Here is a 22,490-nt window from a genome sequence, read left to right as displayed (position 1 = left end):
ATGGCATTCCAGTTATAGTGCTTCAAAAGATTTAACTGGAACTAGCTTCTATACTTACAAAACTGTTTAACTGATGCCTTAAGGAGAAATGCTTCCCAACACCTTGGAAAACTTCATCAGTCTGCCCCATACAGACCAATCAGTCTCTTGTACATCATGAGTAAGTTGCTGGAATCTGTGATGAACAGAGAAGTTGTCAACCACCTCAGCAAAAAATAACCTGTTCAGTGACATGCAATATGGTTTCCATTGTGCTAGATCTACAGCTGATCTAACTGTTATATCACACAGGATTAGTGAATTTCTTGATATATCAAAGGATTTTGACAGAGTATGGCATAAAGGTTTACTTCACAAGATCGCCTTCTATGGACTAGCTGGAAATGTACTCTCAATTATTAAATCCTTTCTGTCTGATAGGCTTATAAGAGTAACTGTTGATGGCCAGAAATCAGAAACTCATAGTATTAATGCTGGCGTCCCTCAAGGTTCGATCCTGTGTCCAACTCTCTTCCTGATCTTCATCAATGATCTCCCAAATCACATTCTTAAATCATTCGTAGACATTTATGTAGACAACACCATAATCTGTGGTAACACTTCAAAGGCCAGCAATAACCAAGATCTTCTGATTATCTTTCTTCTGATCTTGAGAATGTGATGCAATGGGAAAAAGATGGCTGATTAATTTTAATGCATTGAAAACCAAGCTTCTCTCCTTTCATCAGAATCTCTTTCACCTCCATCACACCCCCAATTAAAACGAATGGCTCTCTTCTTGAGGAAGCTCCATGTCTTGTAAAGCTTCTGGGACTGACTAACTCCTAATCTGAAATGGAACACACAAAATCTGCTGCCAGGATCGCAGGCAAAATGCAGCACTACCACTCCAGTAGGTATCTCACTGCTGATACAAACCACGACCTATATGAGTCAGATACGCCCTAAAATTAAGTACTGTTGCTACATCTGGGCAGGAGCTGCCTGGCATGCCCTATCCAGTCTCGAAAATTCAAAACAGTCTCTGAAACCTAGTAAGTGATGCCCTTTTCTCTTCTTTGCAACCTCTTATCCACAAAAGAAACATTGCAAGCTTGTCTCTGCTCTATCGTTATTTTCATGGCAAGTACTTGACTAAACTCCAATCTATGCCCCCCCCCCCGCCAAACTTTCAGAAAAACTCAACTAGCTATAATTATATATGATTTCCCCCAATCTATTTGTGTCTAAATCTGAACACAGATTCCATGAACAAAACTTCTTTCCTAGAACTGCCTGCCTGTGGAACACTATTCTACTGGCCTGCTTCCCAGTTGAATACAACATAGTAGCCTTCAAATCCAATGTAAACAAGTTTTTGTTGAGCTGTCTCCAAAAATAATCAAATTCTACCCAATTTACACCATTAATGATTACTACACTACCAACTTACATTCAGTAACCTTTATTTTCGAGTGACCTTTGGACCTTGATAAATGGTGACTTCCAAGTAAAAAAAAATAAATAGATAAAAAATCAAAAACATGTTTCATTATTGTGTCATGGAGATGTTGGGAAGAAAAACTTTCTGTTCAAGAATGCATTAAGTGCTTCTTTATATTGCTTAGGAAAAGAACAGGGAGACAAAAAACTCGGTTGATTATATTAAAACAAATATACATTTTGTCATAGTGTTGAGAGGGAGAGGGTAAGAAACTCATCATTGCCTGGGAATAAATATAAACTAGTATCTGTTTAATTATACTGTGAAGCTGAAAGAAGGGTAGACAAGAAACTTGGCATTGCCTAGGAATACATTAAAACAAATACAGTTTCATTATATTATCGATGAGGGAAGGCAAAGACGGGAAACTGCATTGCTCGGAAATAAACATAAACCATTATCTGTTTCATTATACTATTGGGGGGAGGGAGAAGGAAGAAGACAAGAAACCTTGTGTTGCCCGGGAATAAATACAAGTATTTGTTTTATTATACTGTTATGGAGAAGACAAGGAACTCAATGCTATGTAGATACATTAAAACAAATGTTTTATTAAAATGTTGACATACAGAGAGGAGAAGATAAGAAACTTGATGTTACCTGGACTTTAAAATTGAAAACTCAGGTGAAATGCTTACATTTTTAGTCTTAGTTTTTATGCATTAAAATAAGGAAAAAAAGAAATGTTTATTATTTAACAATAAGGAAAAAAAGAAATGTTTATTATTTAACAATAAGGAAAAAAGAAATGCTTAATATTTAACAATAAGGAAAAAAGAAATGTTTATTATTTAACAATAAGACAAAAAAAGAAATGTTTATTATTTAACAATAAGGAAAAAAGAAATGCTTAATATTTAACAATAAGGAAAAAAGAAATGTTTATTATTTAACAATAAGACAAAAAAAGAAATGTTTATTATTTAACAATAAGGAAAAAAGAAATGCTTAATATTTAACAATAAGGAAAAAAGAAATGTTTATTATTTAACAATAAGACAAAAAAAGAAATGTTTATTATTTAACAATAAGGAAAAAAGAAATGTTTAATATTTAACAATAAGGAGAAAGATTATTATGCTTGTCGCTTCAGCTGTTATCATGTTGTGCTTACCTACAAACGTAAGTAAAATATTCCAAACAGACTTGATCAACTAAATTGGTGTCAATGCAAGGCATAAACCTAGCCATATTCTGATTGACTGAGAAAAACGCATGCCAGCAATCTCGCTAACCAACCAAAACATTAAAACAATATGGCGGATATATCTTACAATTCAAATGCGATTTTCAATCAAAGACAACCGTCAAATTTACATTAAAAACATTGGGTTACAATTTATGGGTATGTGAAAACGTTTATTTATAAAAACTTTATTTTACGCTTCCAATTTGTTTTTTGTTTTTTACTTAATATATTCCTATATCCACCCTCATAATAAAAATAAAAATGGACTATTCTCGTTCCCTATCGCTTATTAATTACCTTGTAAAGAGAAAGACGTTGGTGGGATGAAATGCAAGACAAGGGTAAAGCGAGAAAGGAATTATAAAAGAAAAATTTTACATTTTACCCTTTTATTTTGTTGTTTATGACCTCGGGTTGCTTTCTTGAGAAATACTCAAAAGACAAGAATTTACCACATTTCATTAAAATTTACCAACAAGCAGCAAAAAAAACATTAAAAGATTAAATTTGTTTGTTTTGGTAGTTTAGAAATGAGGATTATTTAGCTTATTCAGACTATTTTTATCTTATATTTACATTTCAATTGATGTTCTTGGGAACTTTCTAGTCAAACTTGGAGATCATTATGCCAAATTCAAGAGCCTTGATGGAATTTCAAACTAAACCTTTTATTTAATCCACTGAGGTAAATTTTTCTCATTCTGTCAGAAATAGAAATGCTTATTCTATGTTGTTATCACTTAAGGATTGAACCGTTAATCTCCAGAAGACAGTCACAACCAATCGTTAACTACTATGCCATGTTTCCAATTCTATGAACTTTGTGAACCTGTCATTAACAAATGTTGAAAATTGAAATAAAAAGGTTTCTTTTATTCTTATGGTGCAAGATTTGAAACTGCCTTAAATTTTGAAATCCTTAAGACTTGTAAACTTGCAAACTATACTTATTTAATTGGAATACTGTTGCAGTAATCCAACAGCAATATAACAGAACAAAGCGACCTTTACATCAGTCTATATTTGCTTGATACTGAGTAGATCAAAATACAATTTCTATTGGTTTCCTATGTTAGACATCAGAATCAGAAATGGTCTCTATAGGTGCCAAAATTCTTTAACAATCGCATTTGCGCTTTCAACAAAGTTAATCAATGAAACTGCCTTTAGTCTTCTGCCTATTGGCATCAGCACGTAAACTTCATTTTTTTGAAATGGCGACATCTCTAAATATGGATTTAATTATAAATTCAATAATAATACAAAGTCTGTTTTTAAAAACTCTATAATCCAACCTACATACAGTTATAATACAACTCTCCTTATATGAATATTTTCCTTGTCAAGACTTATAGACTTATAATACTTTCTCTATGTATACATTAAATAATTTCTTTAATGGTTGCATGACTAAGACCTGTCTCTTGTTGAACTAAGATGTGAAATAAAGTCGACAAAAAAATGTATTATGTGTGGATAATCTTTGCCATTGCTTTTGAAAAATACCTTTTCTATGACGACATGCATCTCAGGTTAGCATACGCCAAAATATCCAACAACTGATATTATGAACTTAGAAAAGTTCTCATTTTGGGGAATTAAAGTATTGACATGATCAAATAATATTTATTTTTTTATGGAAATCGCTCCAGACTAGGCATGAAGCCACTTGATGTAAGGAGCTAGCCAGCACAAAAATGATTATCGCAAATACCATAGTCTTAAAAAGATTAAAGCTATGAATATGATGAAAACAGTAAAAAAAAGTTTCACAAACCTGTTTTTGGCAAGAATAGAAGGCTGTATTAGAATGAGGTATCAAAACATGGAAACAAAAAAGCAGGAATCAGATAATTCTGAAGATATGCCATAATTGTACTTATAAAAAGACTTACTAGTAACATTATGTCCGTGAGAAGTTGCAGAGAAGAGTGGAGGCCCCAATTTCAGATACAATTCTGCACTATCAAGAATCTTCAAATCAAACAGAGATTTACCAGTACGACTCGTTATATGAACTGATGGTAGAATTGCAGAGAAAGAATACCTTCAAGCATGAGGAAGTGTTCACAGTGACAGAACAGATTTAGTGAGATTTAATGAGCTAAACAATTAAGAACCAATTTTTGTGTAGATACAAGAATGGCAGAGTAATTCAAATCAGTGGAATTGGTTCTTTTCATTCTGATCAAAATTTTTTTTCAACTTTTAAGGAAGCTGTATGTCTTTTACTATAAGACAAAATATTAATTGTAAAACAGATGTGCAAATTTTTGTGTAACCAACATTTTACACACTATCAACCATGTTATTATTTTGTGTCTACATGTAACTGGATACTCTTTACAGACGCTGCTGTTGCTTTAATTGAAACAGGGAGGCAGCGTTTTTTTGCTATGCTTTATGCTAAATTGGCGCTAAAATCAAATTTATCCCACTCCCAGAAATAAACATCTTTTAACAATTGAAATAATTTCAAGCTGTAGTTGAATTTGCTATTTTATAATTGCCAATAGTCATTTTTTATATTATCTATATACAGGGTGGGCCAAAATAAGGGTCCTATTTTTAAAGTTATTCAAATTTAAAGATAGGACCCTCATTTTGGCCCAGCCTGTATCTATAAAAGTGAAATTGTCAGTGTGTGTCTGTACATTTCCCTACCAAACTACTGTCAATTTTCAGTCTACAGATTCGAGATAAGGGGTATTGAGATTTGGGAAAATATTTTTAATCAGGTTTTGGCTGTCAGGGGGTCAAATTTTAACGATTTGACGTTTGAAAACTCTACCAAACTCCTCTGCCAATTTTGGGTCTAAACACTTGAAATTTTAGATGTAGTGTTACTTGGACATAGATAAAACTTTAATTTGATTTGAGTCTAAAGCAATAAATGCTAAGGGGTCAAAATTAAAAAAAAAATTGACTGCTGCGATCTATACCAAATTACTCTGCCAATTTTTGGTCTAAACATTTGAAATTTTCCATAAAGTGTATACAGACATAAGGCAAACTTTAATCGTTTTTTGGCCGAAAATTTGGCTGCCAAGGAATCAAAGTTCAAAAGATTTTACCTTTGCAGTCTCTAGCAAACTATTCAGCCAATTTTGGGTCTAAATATTGGAAATTTTACATAAAGAGTATTCAAACATGCAGCAAGCTCTTTAATCAGTTTTTGGGTGAAAGTTTAGCTGCCAAGAAATCAAAGTTGAAAGAGTTGACCTTTGAAGACTCTACCAAACTCTACCACCAATTTTGAGTCTAAACACTTTAAATTTTAGATATAGGTTACCTGGAAAGGAGTCAAATTTTTTTAGTATATATATATATATATATATATATATACACACACATATACACAAAGTTATGAACAGCACATAGGGCCCGATCACAGCCAAGCTGAACTGCTAGTATGAAAATATATTTTTTTTTAATTGGAAAACCTTACTCAAAAATCTATGTTTAAAACTTCATATCACGGAATATTGGAATATTCTATTTAAATGTTTTAAAATTTAATTATTTTTTAGAATTCTGTTTTTTTTGTTGTAATTTAACTAATTATAATATATATTGAGAAAAGAAAACGATTTTTTAAAAACATAATATTGACTTTATGTCCATTTTTTTTTTTTTTACAACTTCAAGGCAAGTGAAACACTGGTTTGTGTGTGTGTATATATATATAATTTTAATCATTTAAACTCTTCAACTTTATAAAATGTTGCGACCTAAATATATTTTGTTTATTTTTTGTAACGTGAAATATGGGGGGGGGGGGTAGAACACCTAAACAATATTTCTCATATTTAACGAAATCTTCGTTTAATATGCAAGTTAAATTAAAAATGAATAAGTATCGAAAATTTCATGAAAATCTAAACATTAGTTGATTTTTGTTAAGATTTTTTTCAAACACAGGTATGTTTACGGCTTCAAAAACAATCACTACATAGGAACATTGTTTTTAACGCGTCGATAATGTAAGCACGATTTTAGTCTCGGATTTTTTTATGCTGTAAATTTTTTTTTTTTTAATATTAGTTTATTTGAAAGTTCTTTTAAATGGAACAAAAGTTATATTTAATTAAATTACAGTTACATCGTGTTACATATGGGGTGGTTAAATCTGGCGCGCATTGAAAGTACCTATAAAACATTGTAAGAATCCCTTCAATAGCACAAAATTAAAAAGGACTTCTGAAATTTATAGACGTGTTATATATTTTTTTAATGAGGTTTGCAAGTAAAATTCAAATTTAACGGTATCTTGTTTAGGTGAGTTGACAAAGACTCCTCTCTTCATAAGAGAACTGTTTTTCTAAATATTAACGTTATTATTTCAACACGTACGAACTTTAAATTTTGCTAAAACTTCACTTGTGTCATTTATCCCCTCCCCCCTAAAAAAAAAAAAAAAATGACATCCATAGATTTTTGATGACTTTGGTTGAAGTATTTAGGGGTTTCATTTCTTTTTTTTTTCAAGTGGGTGTTGTTAAATACCCCTTCCTAGGCGACTGGTATCTACAACGATACTAATACTGATAGAAATCCACCCAATAATAAATCGTGACACTGGGTGGATATGACAGTATTGTTTATTTGGGGCTTTTTGAGACATTATCGACGATTCTCCAAAGACGGTATGTTCGGGGTCAGTCATGTTAATTTAACTTACCCAACTCGGCACTACTTATTTCTCGAACAGAATAAAAGCTTTTAAATAAGTTAAAATCACACAAAACTTATCCAGGTAGGTAGAAGAATAACATCTTGCCTTTGGTAACATTTATTATATATTTGAATTCTTGACTTCTCTGCTAAATACCCTTAATTTCTAAGATTAAAGAATCAAAGAATTTGATCACTGTAAAAATGTAAAAATCAAAGAACTTATTTTTTTAGATTTTATTGTCGGTGAGACTTTGCATTGATCCTTCATAGAAAAAAAATTAGTCTGGCAAACAATATTTCTCTTGTCATTTTGAAGATCTGGTTGAAAACACGCATTTGTTTCGACGCAATCAGACTTGTTTGAAAAGAAAAGTTCTTTATTTACACGTTTGATGTTGCAGTTTAATTTAGTCTTGTATTTGAAAGGAAAACGAATCAGAAATAAATGCACAAATTAAACATTTAAACCTGAAGTCATTTTAAGTGTCATTTCAGTGAAAAAGAAATTCTACGTTTTAACGTGTAGTAGCAGCTTGAATAGATAGAAACCTTTTGTCACAGCTACTTTTTTTTTTTTTTTTTTTTTTTAACTTTTCTTTGGTAAAAAGATGTAAACTGCTACGTTTTAATGACTAAGACAGCAGGCGAAATGTAAGAAAGGCACACCCTTTTTCTTAGGGGATTCGTGTCTAGACTCTTCTGCTTCAAATGCCAGGTCTGTGCATCACGACTACTACTACTATTTTGTGGGCTCCAGTCACATCGGAGTGGTAAAAATAAAAGGAAAAATTAACTTTTCTTCTTAGAGATAGTTAAATAAAAGGGGTAAAAACAGCAGGGGGTGGAGGTTCAAATTTCCACCCAAACTTCTTTGAACCCAAGCGAAAAGCATAAAATAGCTTTTGCAACATGTGACACACACTCATTCACATCGTCTAAGCTTTTTATTTATATAATTGTTTAAAGATTAAACAAGACCAACCGGTATGCCGGCTTGAACGAAATTCAAAGACTGGTTTTACATTGTTAGTGGAAAACTTAGTCTTCGTATTTTAAGAATACGTTTAATTAAAGAAAGATTTAAATTTATTTAATGTTTATAGAAAAGACAACTATCATTAAGAAATTAAATTATTTTCACAGCTTTTTTTTCCTAGTTCAAATAATTCTTAAAGTTGCAAAATCAAATTTTTCAAATTGTCATTTTAAATGTGAAAAACGGCTGATAACGCTGTAGAAATTCAAATTGAAGAAAAAACAAAAATGATTTAAAATAAATTTTATGAAATTACTGAGGAATTATTCATTTGGATATACAATTGTTATTCTTTTAAAGCAAATGCTCGTTTTCTTTGGGAATAAACGCGACAGTAGCGAAGAAGAGGTTATCATCTGCAAGTTTTCAAAATTGTAGTCGTAGTAGAACGACAACGTGTGATAAAACGTTTTGTCAGTTTTTTTGTTTGTTTGTTTTGTTTTTTTCGTAAGTTTCATTAAATAAAAGGTGTATTTATTACGCACTAAATAACTGAATAATTGACGAATATGATGACGTTTATTTAATGCATAGTAAAAAAAATAGTGAGCGAGCTACTGAGTTTAAGGTAAACATTTAAAGAATTATATAAAAAAAAGTAGGTACTTGTGCAGTTTAACATTCAAGAAAATTGTTCACTTTAGAAGAGTTCTAACATGCAAGGGAAGAGTTAACAAAGCCATCCTCGCCGTATTAAGAATGACTTTCTCAATTTGCATAGGAATGTTAAAATGTGCAAGTGTTGAAAAGTGATTTGCAAAACGTCAAATATTTTCTGGTTAACAAAAAAGGAAAACATGGCCGCCATCGATTAAAACGTTGAATTAAAGTTCGATTCAAGATAATAAAAAGTATTTTAGAATTTCATTTTAAGAGAAATCAATATAAGATCGATGCGGACGAATAAAATGAGCAAAATATGGGAGATATTCCAATGGTCCCTATTGTACGATTGAACCAAAAATATAAATTTACATTTAAAACTATTCTGTACTGATAATGAAAATGGTGCTAGTGCACTTACTGATGATCCGCGCTATTTTTTAAATCGTATTTCCAAGTTTAATTAAAGTTTTATGTTTTTTTTTTATTCAATTGTAAGGTTAAAGTATAGAATAGTTCTCCCCTCCCCTCCCCATGTTAAGAATGGCTTTTTAAATAACGTTATTTCAGCACGGATCAATAAGTGCACTAGTACCATGAAAATATAAGACGAGAAAATATATTTGAGATGTTCTTACTGCAAAAAAAAAAAAAAAAAGAAAAAGGCCGAAAAAAAAAAAAAATGTAAAGAAAAGACCGTTTTTTTTTTCAAGCGGCAAAAATTATTGATGGCGATAAAAACACGAATGGCAGAATGTAGTTTGGGCTTTTCTCTCCAACAAAATCGATCTATTTTTTTTTTTTTTTGTTTTGTTTTATTTTGTTTTTTTAATCATTTGTCAGCTGAAACTTTACAAATGAATCATTCACTAATTGAATCATTTTCAAAGTGGCTCACCCAATTCTCCTTAAATAGTTGAAATGACAATGATGACATTAACGGTGGATTTCAACTTGCAGATGAAAATTAAATTTGACATTTTTTTTTTTTTTTTTCACAAAAACTTTAAAGAATGGGCGGTTTAATAAATAATACGAGAGAAGTTCAAAAGAGGGGTGTATATATATATATATATATATATATATATATATATATATATATATATATATATATACCAACATATTTTGTAAAGAAGCAAAATACCTTTATTTTTAAATAAATTCCAATCTCAGCGTTAGAAGAGGAGCGGTGTTCCAAACACAATTTTAAACTCCCAATAAATTATAAAAAAGAACGCACTTTTTTAATTATTATTTTAACAAAAAAAAAATGTCAAAAGAAACTTGAAGTAAAAGTTATTTCATTATTTAAAGACAGAAAAAAATATAAAGATTTTCTTTCCACGCTTTTATTTACTTGTAGCGGTTATATAAAATATACCCTAAAATATAAACATAAAGTGAGACATTTTCCCAAGTTATGACAATTCGAAGAGAAAGAAGAGACTTACTTCTGTAGTGTGGTTGCGGAATTGGGGTCGTAGCGTCAGCATCCACCACCTCACACAATTCACTAGTACAACTGGACATGTTGCTAGTTTAATTCAGATCTATGTAGATATATACATATATGTGTGTATCTCCTGTTGGTTTAGTAATGATCAAGAAAATGTCTTCAAGTGCGTCGAAAAAAAAAAGAATTCCCTCCAAATGCGGATAGTGCTCCTATGCGAACCACCTGTAAAACGGAAAAACCTCAATTTCGGTGAGTTGAATCAAGGCGGGACTGCCTTCGTCTCGTCGGCAAACTTCGCCTTTTCCCGTGACACTTACATTTCCGTAACAGCTTTACCGGAACTTTACGGGGATTAACGAAACTTTTGATTAATTGATTTAAAAGGAGATAATAATTTAAAAAAAAAAAAAAAAAAAAAAAAAAACTTTATTACCAATTAAAGTGATTTTATTATTTTTTTTTTAATGGAATTCAATTATTAGTATTAAATAAAACAACACTATGTTTTCAAGAATTTCATGGGAAAGAAACCATCTTGTCTTTTCGATTTTATTTTGGGAATATTTATTTGTTTACAAATATGGCGTCATATTGTTATGGTAACGGAAAATATCAACAAAGTTTCTGTTTATAAATTAAAACTCAAGAAAAAAAGGTAATCAGTAATATTTTTAGAAAAGCATATTCCAATAACTTACGTATTTTTAATGATTTTAGGCGTGGAAGAAAACTTATTTTTTATGAACGTGAAGTTGAACACATTTCAATAGCGAAGTTGCGACTTTTCATTCATTTTTTTTTCTGTTATTTTCCTCCTTTTTTTTCTATTTTTGTTCTATTTCTATAGTTTACCTTTTGATTCGTTATTTATTTATGTTTTTATTTTTTTGTGATATTGTATTTTTTTTTATGTGTAAATATTGTTACCGCATTCTCGTGTGTATTTTAATCTGTTTTGAGGTCTACTTTTAAGTAATTTATTTTTATTTAATTTTTAGAGATATTAATCTTTATTTAGTGCTTGCTTGTCGACAGGTCGATTTTGTAAAAAATATGTCGTTTTTTTTTTAAAATCAAAAACAATATTACGTTCTTAATTGCCACGCGCAAAATAGTAACGTATCCAATAATTACGAAAAATCATCGAATAGAAATTTATTTCTAGTTAAAAGTATTTTTTACAGAAAATTGAGTAAAATTGCATTTTTCTTAGACGTTATAAAGTAGGCAGTCTATTTGTTGTTTACTAGAAACATAATAGCAGTTGTTCTACCTGATGAATTTTTGTAATTTTGGGATATATTACTATTCTCGATGACAATTAAGTATGTAATATTGTTTTTCTTAAAACGATATATTTAAAAAAATCGATTTGTCGACTATAGCTTAACAAGCACCTTTTATTTTGTACAATTCATTTATTAAAAAAAAAAACAAAAAAAAACGATATTTACATTCAGACAACCTCTGTTAAGAAGCGCATAGTTTAAACCAGCTAAAACACAAATGAGAAAACACTAAAATGCAATGATTTCAAAGATATTAATTATTTTGCAGTTAATTCTTATTTCAGTCGCTGAAATTATTACAATGAAATATGATCTACATTACTACTTAAAGGATATGGTGTCGGTGTTCACCAATTTGTAATCGGAATCCGTCGTTTATAGAGATCAAGGTTGCAGGCGCAGAAGTCGAAAGTGGTAGAGTATAACTGGGACCGCTAAAGATAAATTTAACGAGATCTCCGATTTACAGAAGGGTTCCACCGGGTCACATCTATATCCATATAAATTAAAAAGGCGTGAATAACTTCGGAAAAATAATAACATTTCGGGCCGGGGTCAAAGTGTAGTATCTGTTTTGCGGATGCTGCACTTAAGATAATTTGTATCAGACGACAGAGGGGAAACCCTCTATACTGGGACAATTATTATTTTTGGTAACCAGAGTGCCCCCTTTTTGCCTACTTTTAGAGGAGCTGGTTTTTACCCCACATTAAAAACGGCCTTGTACCTAATTTGCTTTGGTGGGGAAGCAAATAAATACATTAAATAATAACATTCAACAAAAAACTCAAGATCGCTGTACTGGGATGAAATAACAACATTTATTTACATGTTTAAGAAACAATCTTTACATCATCAATGCTCTGATCCTCATCTGGCATCAATTGAAATGAATAGCTCTCGTCTTGGGGAGGCCTCATGTTTTGACAAGCTTCTGGGTTTGACCTTTACTCCTGATCTTAAATGGAACATATACATTAAATCCGTTGCCAAGGCCGCTGGGAAAATGGTGGGATCCTTCTATCGATCCAGTAGATATCTCACTACTGATGTAATTCTCTATCTATACAAGAGCCAGGTACATCCAAGGATGGAATACTGTTGCCACATCTGAGCAGGAGCTGCTAGAAAGGACTTATTCTGCCTTGATAGAGTTCAAAATAGACTTCGTAGCCTCGTAAGGGATGTCCTTTTCTCTTCCCTGCAACCTCTTTCTCACAGAAGAGATGTTGCGAGTTTGTCTCTGCTTTATCGTTATTTTCATGGCAAGTGCTCGACTGAGCTCCAATCTATGTCCCCCCTTCGCCAAACTTTCACAAGAAACACCTGTCTAGCAGAAAACACTATCAATAATTTCCCCCACTTTTTATCTGTGCCTAAACCTAAATGTAGATTTCATAAACAAAGCTTCTTTCTTAGAACTGCACGCCTATGGAATTGTCTTCCATTTTCTTGCTTTCCAGCTGACTACAATATGGTTGTGTTCAAGTCTAATGTAAACAAGTTTTTGTGAGCCATTCCATATAAGTTAACAAATTTACCGAATTTCCATTACTAACGATTATCCATATTTCTACTGTATACTCTTTAACCCTAATCCTCGAGTGGCGCCTTGTCCTTGATAAGTGGTGATGCCTATGTAAAATAAAAATCATTTTAATGTTTTAATGTTAAGGGATTTTGCCACAAATGTTCATTAGACAGTCTTTGCTAAAAAGTGTCCTGTACAAAAGGCAAAAAGTTATGATTACTGATTTTCATAAACAAAGAGACACACGTGGTTATTTTCTGGAGGGAAAAGAAAATGGTCATTAAAACATGTAAGCGTCTTACGTGTGTGTGTGTGTGTGTGTGTGTGTGTGTGTGTTCATTATATATGGAAACAGTAGCTCTAAATAACTTGTTGAAATGAATTAATTCTCGTTCGATATGGTAACTTTCCATGCTGAGAATTTAGATACATGACGCACGGACGAAGTCATGTTCGTGATTTAACGTCCTACAAGGACAGAGTAAGGCAGCAATGATGTTTACTCGTAGAATTACATTGTGAACTGGTTTGATTTACGTGCGAAAAAGCTTATATATCTGTGTTCTAGAACATTCCAAACTATTTGTTGTATCACTGCTCGTGAAACATAACACAGTTCCTTTATCATATGTGGTGCAGATGAGCAAATTACAACGTTATAAGCTTGCACATACTTAATATGCATGCATGTTGAAAATAGTGATTGCTATGAAATATCTCTGCCGAAGATTTGTTCCAGCCGTATATAGTGGTCGCTACATACTAAATTAGTATTATTTTTACTTGAACCGTGTTTTACTAAAAAAGTAAAATTAAATTAAAAACATTAAAAAAAAACATAGCAAGTTTCATCATATATTTTGTAGGTCTATATGAAGTAAGAGTGTGAGTCAGTGTTCACCAATTCATAATCAGGATCTATCAATTTTTGAGACTGAGGTTGCAGGTGCAGGAATCTCTAAGTCAAAAGTAGTAGAGTATCCACGTGACTGTTAAAGGTAAATTTGACATAATCTCCGATTTGCAAAAAGCTTCCACAAAACCACATCCTTACACATATGAAATAAACAAAAAAAAAATGTGAATAACTTCGGAAAAACAACAACACTTGATAAAAAACTCGAGATTGCTGTATTGAAATGAAATAACGTGTTATTTACATGTTAGAGAAATATTAATTGAAATCGTTCCAACGTTAAGGTTTTTGCAATTAGTGTTCATTAGGCAGGTTTAGCTAAATGAGTGTCTCATTTTTATGACATGAGTTTAAGATTACTGATCTTTATGAACAGAGAGACACACATGGTTATTTTTTGAGGGGAAAACAAAGTCATTAAATCATGTAAGCGTCGTGTGTGTGTGTGTGTGTGTGTGTGTGTGTGTGTGTGTGTGTGTGTGTGTGTGTTCATCACATAAGAAAACGGTAGTTTGAAATAACATTGTTGAAAGAAGGATTAATTCTCGTTCGATATGGTAACTTTCCATGATGAGAATTAAAGTACATATTTCAAGGTATTCTTTTATGTCTGACGTATGTGTTAAGGATGGGCAGCAGTGATGTTTACTTGTAGACCTGCATCCTGGACTGTTTGAACTTTGATGGTTAAACCCTTATATAGAGGTGTTCTGGAATATTCCAGCCTGTTTGTTGCATCACTGCATGTAAAGCACAACATAGTTCCTTTATCACATGTGTGCAGCTGGGACAATTACGATGTTTTAATCCTGCGCATTCTGATATATAAGCATAATATGTGTGTGTGTATATATATATATATATATATATATATATATATATATATATATATATATATATGAGCAAACAGTTAATAAAATATGTTAAAAAATACTTTGAAATGAGTTAAAAACATATTTAATCTGAAAAGGAAACACTAGATAAATGGATAGTCCTTAATCCGCGGAGTTTCAAAGAAATACTTTCCTTCTCATCAGAGGGTAGGAATTAGCAAAATGCGGGATCGGATTTTGCATGCAGAAGTATTTGATGAAACAACAAGTAAGTCAAAGATCTTACTTGAAAACAAAAAAAGTGAAACAGAGGGAATATGGTAAAGAAAATGGTGATTACACATGAATGGATAGTCTGGTGGAAGATAAAAAATCCAGTGACGATAAAATCCAAATGTAAAACTTCAAGAAAGTTAAAAGAATTTCCATTTGTACAAATAAAATCCAAGGAAATCTCGTAATTGGAAGAAGATGGTCCATAATAATCCAAAGGCAGAAATCCATGGAATAATTCACAAAAATGTGTACAAGGAAATAAAAGAAAAGATTCCGAATAATATTACTAAAAGAAAAGATGTGCTTTTCACTCTACTTCTGAGACATAAATATAAATAAGAAAGATCTGGGAAGAGAAAGAATATAAACAGAACTTTGCGATAAAAGGGGTTTATAATCTTCCAGATATGAGTTATTGCTTCTAAGTTTAATATTCTTCTTGCTTTTTAGTATGACTCTTGAATGGGATTATTTTTATATCTTGAACAGTTTGAGAGGAGTTATTGTCTGTTCACATTCTTTTAAGAATTCAGCAGTCGGATATAACATGATTATCACTTTTTGGCACAGGATATTTTTGATTTTGTCTGAACAAAACTGTTGTGTATACTTAGTTTAGAATTTCTACAGGATAAATTTTGTGGGGGCGTTCTGAACAATGTCAATGTGTTTGAGTGAGAGCCTGGGTGATTTTCGGTTATTTTAAAATTTTCACAATTTTCTTGTAAGTTAGGCTATGCAAATCTGCAAGTCATGCAGCCTTGTTAATTGTTTGAACATCTTTATCATCGAAATGTGTTTGTAAATCGTATGTTCTAACACATCATTTAAATTCCTCTATAAATATAGAGAGCGCCACCAATATTAGAATATTCTAGAACTCTCTCAATCTTTCTTAAAGGTTCTGGGAAGTTCTGGGACCTTCTAGATTTTTCTAAATCTTTCTATTTTTTTTTTTTTCTGTTATTGTAGATTTTCATGAAAGAAAATCTCTCTGAAATGACAGATAACACTTCTATATTTATTTAGGGAAGATAAATTAAGTCCTCATAACACGTCACTATCTTGGTACAGCCCCAATCCCCAAACATGACTGAGCAAAATACTCCTCTCTTATTTAATACTCAGCCTGCCCTCACTCTCAGTCTTATTGCAAAAGATAAACTAAAGAGCCATAGCAAGATAGGAAAAGTAGATCCACATACCCATCTCCAATTCAGCATGAAAGAACGAGGAAGCTCCTGTTCTTTACAAAGGTCCAGAATTTAGACATAATAATAAAATAAAATTTTAAAAACTCCTACTTAATTCTGACTTTTCTGCACAAAGACCCTTTGGAAAGTAGGTATGGTGGCAAACAGGGCGATCTTGGGTCTAAAATTGGTGAACAAAAAGCACTCTTCCCTAAATCACCTGAGAAAAAAAAATGTGAATAGAGAGGTCCTCGTTTATATTCATCAGTCATTGTATAGAGCTTTAAAGCTTATATTTCCTTTAGACATTAGAGGTGCTGCACAAGACAGAGTGCTGACAAACTCTCAATCAGGGCATTTGAGGAGACCCACTTCATTTCATCAAGTGATTCCTGAGTACTGTGTGAAGATTTTGGTATCTTTTCAGTATGGGAATCACCGGAGTAGCAGGGTGCAATCAGTAATCATTTTGGCAGACTGTTGCCAATATTGCTGTTCCGAAATGTGAGTTCCGAATCAGTGCAGTCATGAAGCCAGCACCACTTGAATAGTGTTTTCTTTATTTGCTGATTAGAAGTGGTTATTATAGATAAATAAAGTCGGAGGGTAGAGGTTAAAGTAGTTTGACCTGATGGTTTGATGCAATTTTGTTGATAGATTTCATTTAAATCACTCGGGGAATGAGATGTGAACATTAGAAAGATCACTATAACCTGCTTTTTTGTGTGCATAAATATAGCTGACATTTAAGGGCGGTCATCTTGTTTGAGTATACAACGCACATAATTTCATTGTATGTGCGTATGTATTTATGAGTTTCATTTGCCACTTGCAACAGTTGGCATGAAACTTATTAGTTTTCCAAAGGTTTAAATGTAATTGCCAACTATAAACAAAATATTGTCTATCATGTGTTTTTTATTATCATAATATTTCAACTACTACACCCTTTAGCCTTCTTGAAACATTCTGGAAATGTTTAATGTTCAAAAATTCAAATTGTTTTTTGTTCTATTGCTGTTCATATAAACTTGTCAAATCTTACTGAACTAAAGTAAAGATTGAGCTCACAGTCACCAAGTGAAGAATCCTTTGGCAAATACTTTTAGACATGGTCATGTGTTTTTGACTGCTGTTGTTATTGTTTTTTGTACTGATGAATCACCAAAGGCCACTAGAGGATACGAGTTAATGATTTTGTCAGTTAGATGGTGAGACAACATCGTGAGGATTGATAGCAGTCGTTGAAACAGGTTAGAATCTGATTATTTCAGAGAACGGCTCATCAAAAATTTCTTGAACAACTATATTGTAGTTAGCTGGGAAGTACAAGGTTCCTTCAATAAGTTTCCAGACTTTTTTCATATGGGTACTTTTATTGATAGTACACACATGAAACTCTTGTGCCCTTCGAAGTAATCTCCTCTGGCTGCAATGCACTTGTTGTACGTTCCAACAAATTCTGGAAGGCCCCATGGAAGTTCTCTTGCGTGAGCATGTCAATGACTCTTGTCACAGCCTCTTTCATCTCCTCAATTGTCTCATAACGACAGTCTCTAAGGTTTTCACTGAGCTTAAGGAATAGCCATAAGTCACAGAGAGTAAGGCCTGGACTATAGGAAGGTGAGGAACTGTCTTGATGCCCATCTTTATCAAATAGTTTATGATAATGTCTGGAGTTTTCTAAGCACCCTTAAGACAAACTTTGCACAAATCTTTCTAATCTTCAATTCCTCGCAAATAATTATGTGCACAGTTCCCACACTGGCATCAAACTGGTCCTTATCCATGAAATTCTTTATTTAGCCAATCAACTCTGATGTTCCGACTTCCTTACTCCTTCTACACCTCTCATCATCCCTCACAGACTCCCTGCTTTCCTTGAATCTCTTATGCCACTTAAAAACTGATGCTTGATTCATGCAAGATAGTCTAAAAGCAGTCTGAAGCATTCCATACGTTTCTATGGCATTTTTTCCAAGTATAAAACAGAATTTTATTGCATATCAATCCTTTAAAGTGTTCTCACATTGAGATTGGATTTTTGAAATTCACTAGCTGTGATAATCAGGCTTTAGTAAGTTGTATTCCAATTCCTGCTGTAGCTGTTCATTTGAATCTGAAATCATAAAAGTTGGTCAGTCATTTCATAAGATGTATAGCAATAAGACTGAATTTTTAAGAATATACAATAATTTTAAATGCCTGTACAAAAAAGTCTAGAAACTTATTGAAGACACCTCATATGATATTGTCTTCCACAGACAAGTAGTTATTGGAAAGACACTTTGCTCATGGAAGTTCCATTTAGTTTTAGGAATTCAGAGGAAAAAAGGAAAATTATTTATAGTATTTGTAGCTACATGATTGTTTGCTGTGAATGTTTTACAGGGAAAAACCATAGATAAGAGTTCAGTCGAGCACCTACCATGAAAATAAGGATAGAATAAAGAAAGTCATGTTTATAGATTTTGATAGAAATCACTGCAAACTTCCAAATAATCATTTATAAACAGAAACACAAATATAATTTATTATTTTTTTATTAGGCATTTTTGTTTTAATCTATAATCTCCTGTTAATTTTTAATCTTTAATCGCCTGTGAATTTTTTTTAAAAATCTCTCAGAATATATAATATGATATAGAAATATAATTCTCCTAAATATTTCATCAGATACATTAAAAAATCTCCGTGTAGATTTATTTGAATATTATTTTAATTTATTACTATTCTTGTCACGACACGGACGTGCAAGCAAAGGACGACCTAGATCGACGTACATCCAGCAAATAGCACATGACGCCAACTGTGAACCTAAAAATCTGAGGCAGCTGATGGAAGACAGGAAACTCTGGAGAGGAAGAGTCACATTGGTCCGGGCAAGGAGCCCCTCATGATCATGATGACTATTCTTGTGGCTTTTTGGATTAATCCATCATTATTCGTTGAAAATGTTTGTGAATTTATTGACATTTATACTTATTTGGATGTATTTACGATTGACAAATTTAAAATAGACTCATTATTTTTCTGCTAAAACATATTGGTAATCCCTTTGTTTTCTTGTACATTTACTTTTGTTTTTATGATTTGACTTATATAATTGCAACTGTTTTGAAATGTTTTGCCATGTTTTTGGATTTGAAATATCTATGCTAAAAGTGTAACCATGTCTGCTTCTTCAACTTAAAAAACTTAAATATTGTTTCATATATCATTTTTAAATGCTTCTTGCTAAACCATGACAAGTGTCAATATGTATTGAGTTTGCATAATTTGGTATTAGATAAAAACTGTAAAGTAGTTGGTTTATTTCAATTCTGCAAAATATAAATATGTTACTTCTTTAACAATCTAATAATTACTTTGCATGGTTTGTAGTTAAAATAATAACTCAATTACAAAATGTATTAACCTTCCTATCACCTACCTTCCCATAAATTATTACACATTTCTTCTTTTTTGCGGAGGAGTGCTAAACATTCCGATTTCGATTCTAGCAGATGGCACCCAATTTTTAAAATTTTTTGACATCATTACTATATATTGGATAATAATCAATAGAGAATTTGCTCTATAATAATAAATAAGAAATCTGCATTAATTAAAATATAATATTTATGAATATTTTATGACCGTGCAACGCAGAGCGGCCTATATATATATATATATATATATATTATAATAATTATTAAATACCTACAGGCACTTTTGGGAATCATTAGTGCAGGGTGTCACAATTAACACCAGTTAATAGATTGTTGAACCCGGCAACAGAAGCCATCCTTGGCTTCATTAGCAAGCACCTAATCCATTTGGTTACCGTTAACCATGAGAAATATTGTTGAAATTTAAACATTTATTTGTTAAATGCTTTTTAACGTCTGTCAGAGTGATCTAATCATCATATGATAATTTATGCATAAGAGCCAAATTGACCGAATTTTATTTCAACGGAAAGTGCCCAACAATAAGAAACAAGTTTCTTAAAGGGGCTGACATAATTTGAGGTTATTGTTTTCCAAAGGTTAAGTAACCAATGAAGTTTAACGAGGTTAATACCGAAGTAGAGCAGGGTATACTCTATTTGTTTTTACATATGCAGTAATATGTTGCTACACATTTATCAGCATGTTTCAGTCAGCTAGTTACCAATAACTAGAGACCTCTTCAGGCGATACAGCTTATACGAAAGCAAAGTTTGCAATGAAGACATCAGGTCTTCCTCGTCACAGGGAGTTAATATCAGGAGGTTCTGTTAAATGTTATGAAAAATAAGATTTGGTTGTATGTAAATAAGACCCAATAGAAGTGCGGATTTGAGTCCGTGTTGAGATATAGGAATGAATGGGAAAAGGTGAGTGGTTAAAGGTTGAGGTAGAGAAAATGGAAAACTAGAGAGAAAGGTATTTGTATGCATGTTTGATGGCCGCCCTCAAACTTAAACATACTAGTGTGTATAGGTTCAAACAGTAGATGAATGCGGATTTGAAATATCTATGCTAAAAGGGGTTTCAGAATAATTCAGTTATAAAAATGCTTCTAATTTTACAAGAATTTTTTTGTCGTCAGAAAATGTACGGCTTACGTTGCCGTACATTTCTTGACTACATAAAAATTCTAGTCAAGTTATAAGCATTTTTATAACTGAATAACCCCTGAAACTCCTCATGCTCATGAATGTAAAGCAACATATTATTGCTAATGTAAAAACAAATAAAGAGTATATATATATATATATATATATATATATATATATATAATAGTTATTATAGTAAATAATAATGTCAGCCCCTTTAAGAAACTTGTTTCTTATCGTTGAGCACTTTCAGTTTAAATAAAGTCGGTCAACTTAGCTCGTATGTGTAGATCATCATATAATGATTAGATCACTTTGACTGACGTTAAAAGCATTTACTAAGAATAAATGTTTAAATTCAACTGTATCTCTCGTGGTTGACGGTAGTCGAATGGTTCGGGTTCTTGCTAATGAAGCCAGAGATGGCTTCTATTGTCAGGGTTTGAATCTCTCAACTGGCATTAATCGTGACACCCTGCACTGATGATTCCTGAAGGGATGAAACACTAGTGTCTGTAGATATTTCAAAATTATTATCGTTAATAATATGTGTGTGTGTATATATATATATATATATACCTATAATTCCGTATTCCTTTGGTGTGTAGTGATATTCATATTTTAAAAAAAATACAATTTTGTTATATATGAGTTATCGAATTGCATTCATTAGCAAAAGATCTAACTAATTTGCATATTCTTTTAAACATTCATTTTTAATTAATTCCCTATTAGTTTTTTCAGTTTTCATATAGGGTGATCACCTTTAGTTAACTATTACGGGTAATTATATTCATGCAGATATTCTACATGATTTATACTTGCGAAATATTTGCGTAAAAAGCTTACAATGAACACAAAATCGTTTCCATATATATTTATGTATACGTATATATTTTTGTTTCATCTATCTGTCTATCTATCTATCTATCTATCTATCTATATATCTATAAAAGTGAACGTGTCTGTCTGTCTGTGTGTCTGTCTGTCTGTCTGTGTGTCTGTGTGTCTGTCTGTCTGTCTGTGTACATTTCTCTACGTAATAACTTTGTCAATTTTTAGTCTATAGACTTGAAATCTGAAATACCGGGTACTGAGATTTGAGAAAATCGATGTGACGGGTGTCAGCCAGAAATTTGGCTGTTAAAGGGTCAAATCCGAACGATTTGACCTTTAAGAACTCTACCAAACTCCTCCGACAATTTTGGGTCTAGACACTTGGAATTTTAGATATAGGTTCCTTGAACCTGGATCTAACTTAATAAAGTGATTTGAGCTCGAAACTATAAATTTTAAAGGGTCATAATAGGAGTCAAAGTTTTAAACAATTAACCATTTTTTTTGTTTTTTTTGCTTTTTTTGCACAGCATATACCTCCAAGCACCCGAGCAACGCCGGGCACCCCTGCTAGTATATCTATAAAAGT

At 32.0% G+C, this 22,490-nt stretch overlaps 2 protein-coding genes across 6 annotated transcripts in view; one reads left to right on the top strand and one right to left on the bottom strand.

The window, feature by feature from the left end:
- Positions 1-10,692, bottom strand: part of LOC145276893 (ras GTPase-activating-like protein IQGAP1) — a 274,771-nt gene extending 264,079 nt beyond the window's left edge. Inside the window, exon 1 of the mRNA XM_080128329.1 lies at positions 10,440-10,692. Coding sequence (XP_079984455.1) covers positions 10,440-10,518 — 79 coding nt within the window. The 5' untranslated portion in view covers positions 10,519-10,692. The remainder of the gene's footprint in view (positions 1-10,439) is intronic.
- The window catches only part of LOC145276894 (protein FAM81B-like), a 142,748-nt gene continuing 130,816 nt past the window's right edge, over positions 10,559-22,490 (top strand). For 2 of the 5 annotated variants that reach the window (XM_080128332.1, XM_080128330.1), the window contains exon 1: positions 10,947-11,099. In XM_080128332.1, the coding sequence (XP_079984458.1) occupies positions 10,963-11,099 (137 nt within the window). In that variant the 5' untranslated portion in view covers positions 10,947-10,962. Of the gene's footprint in view, positions 10,694-10,945; positions 11,100-22,490 lie in introns of those variants that run through there. The other 3 variants (XM_080128331.1, XM_080128335.1, XM_080128333.1) reach the window with 3 other exon arrangements.

The sequence above is a fragment of the Euprymna scolopes genome, chromosome 5, assembly GCF_053919585.1.
Source record: "Euprymna scolopes isolate OS-2025 chromosome 5, ASM5391958v1, whole genome shotgun sequence".
NCBI lineage: Eukaryota > Metazoa > Mollusca > Cephalopoda > Sepiida > Sepiolidae > Euprymna > Euprymna scolopes.
This window is presented reverse-complemented; position numbering and strand designations above follow the sequence as displayed.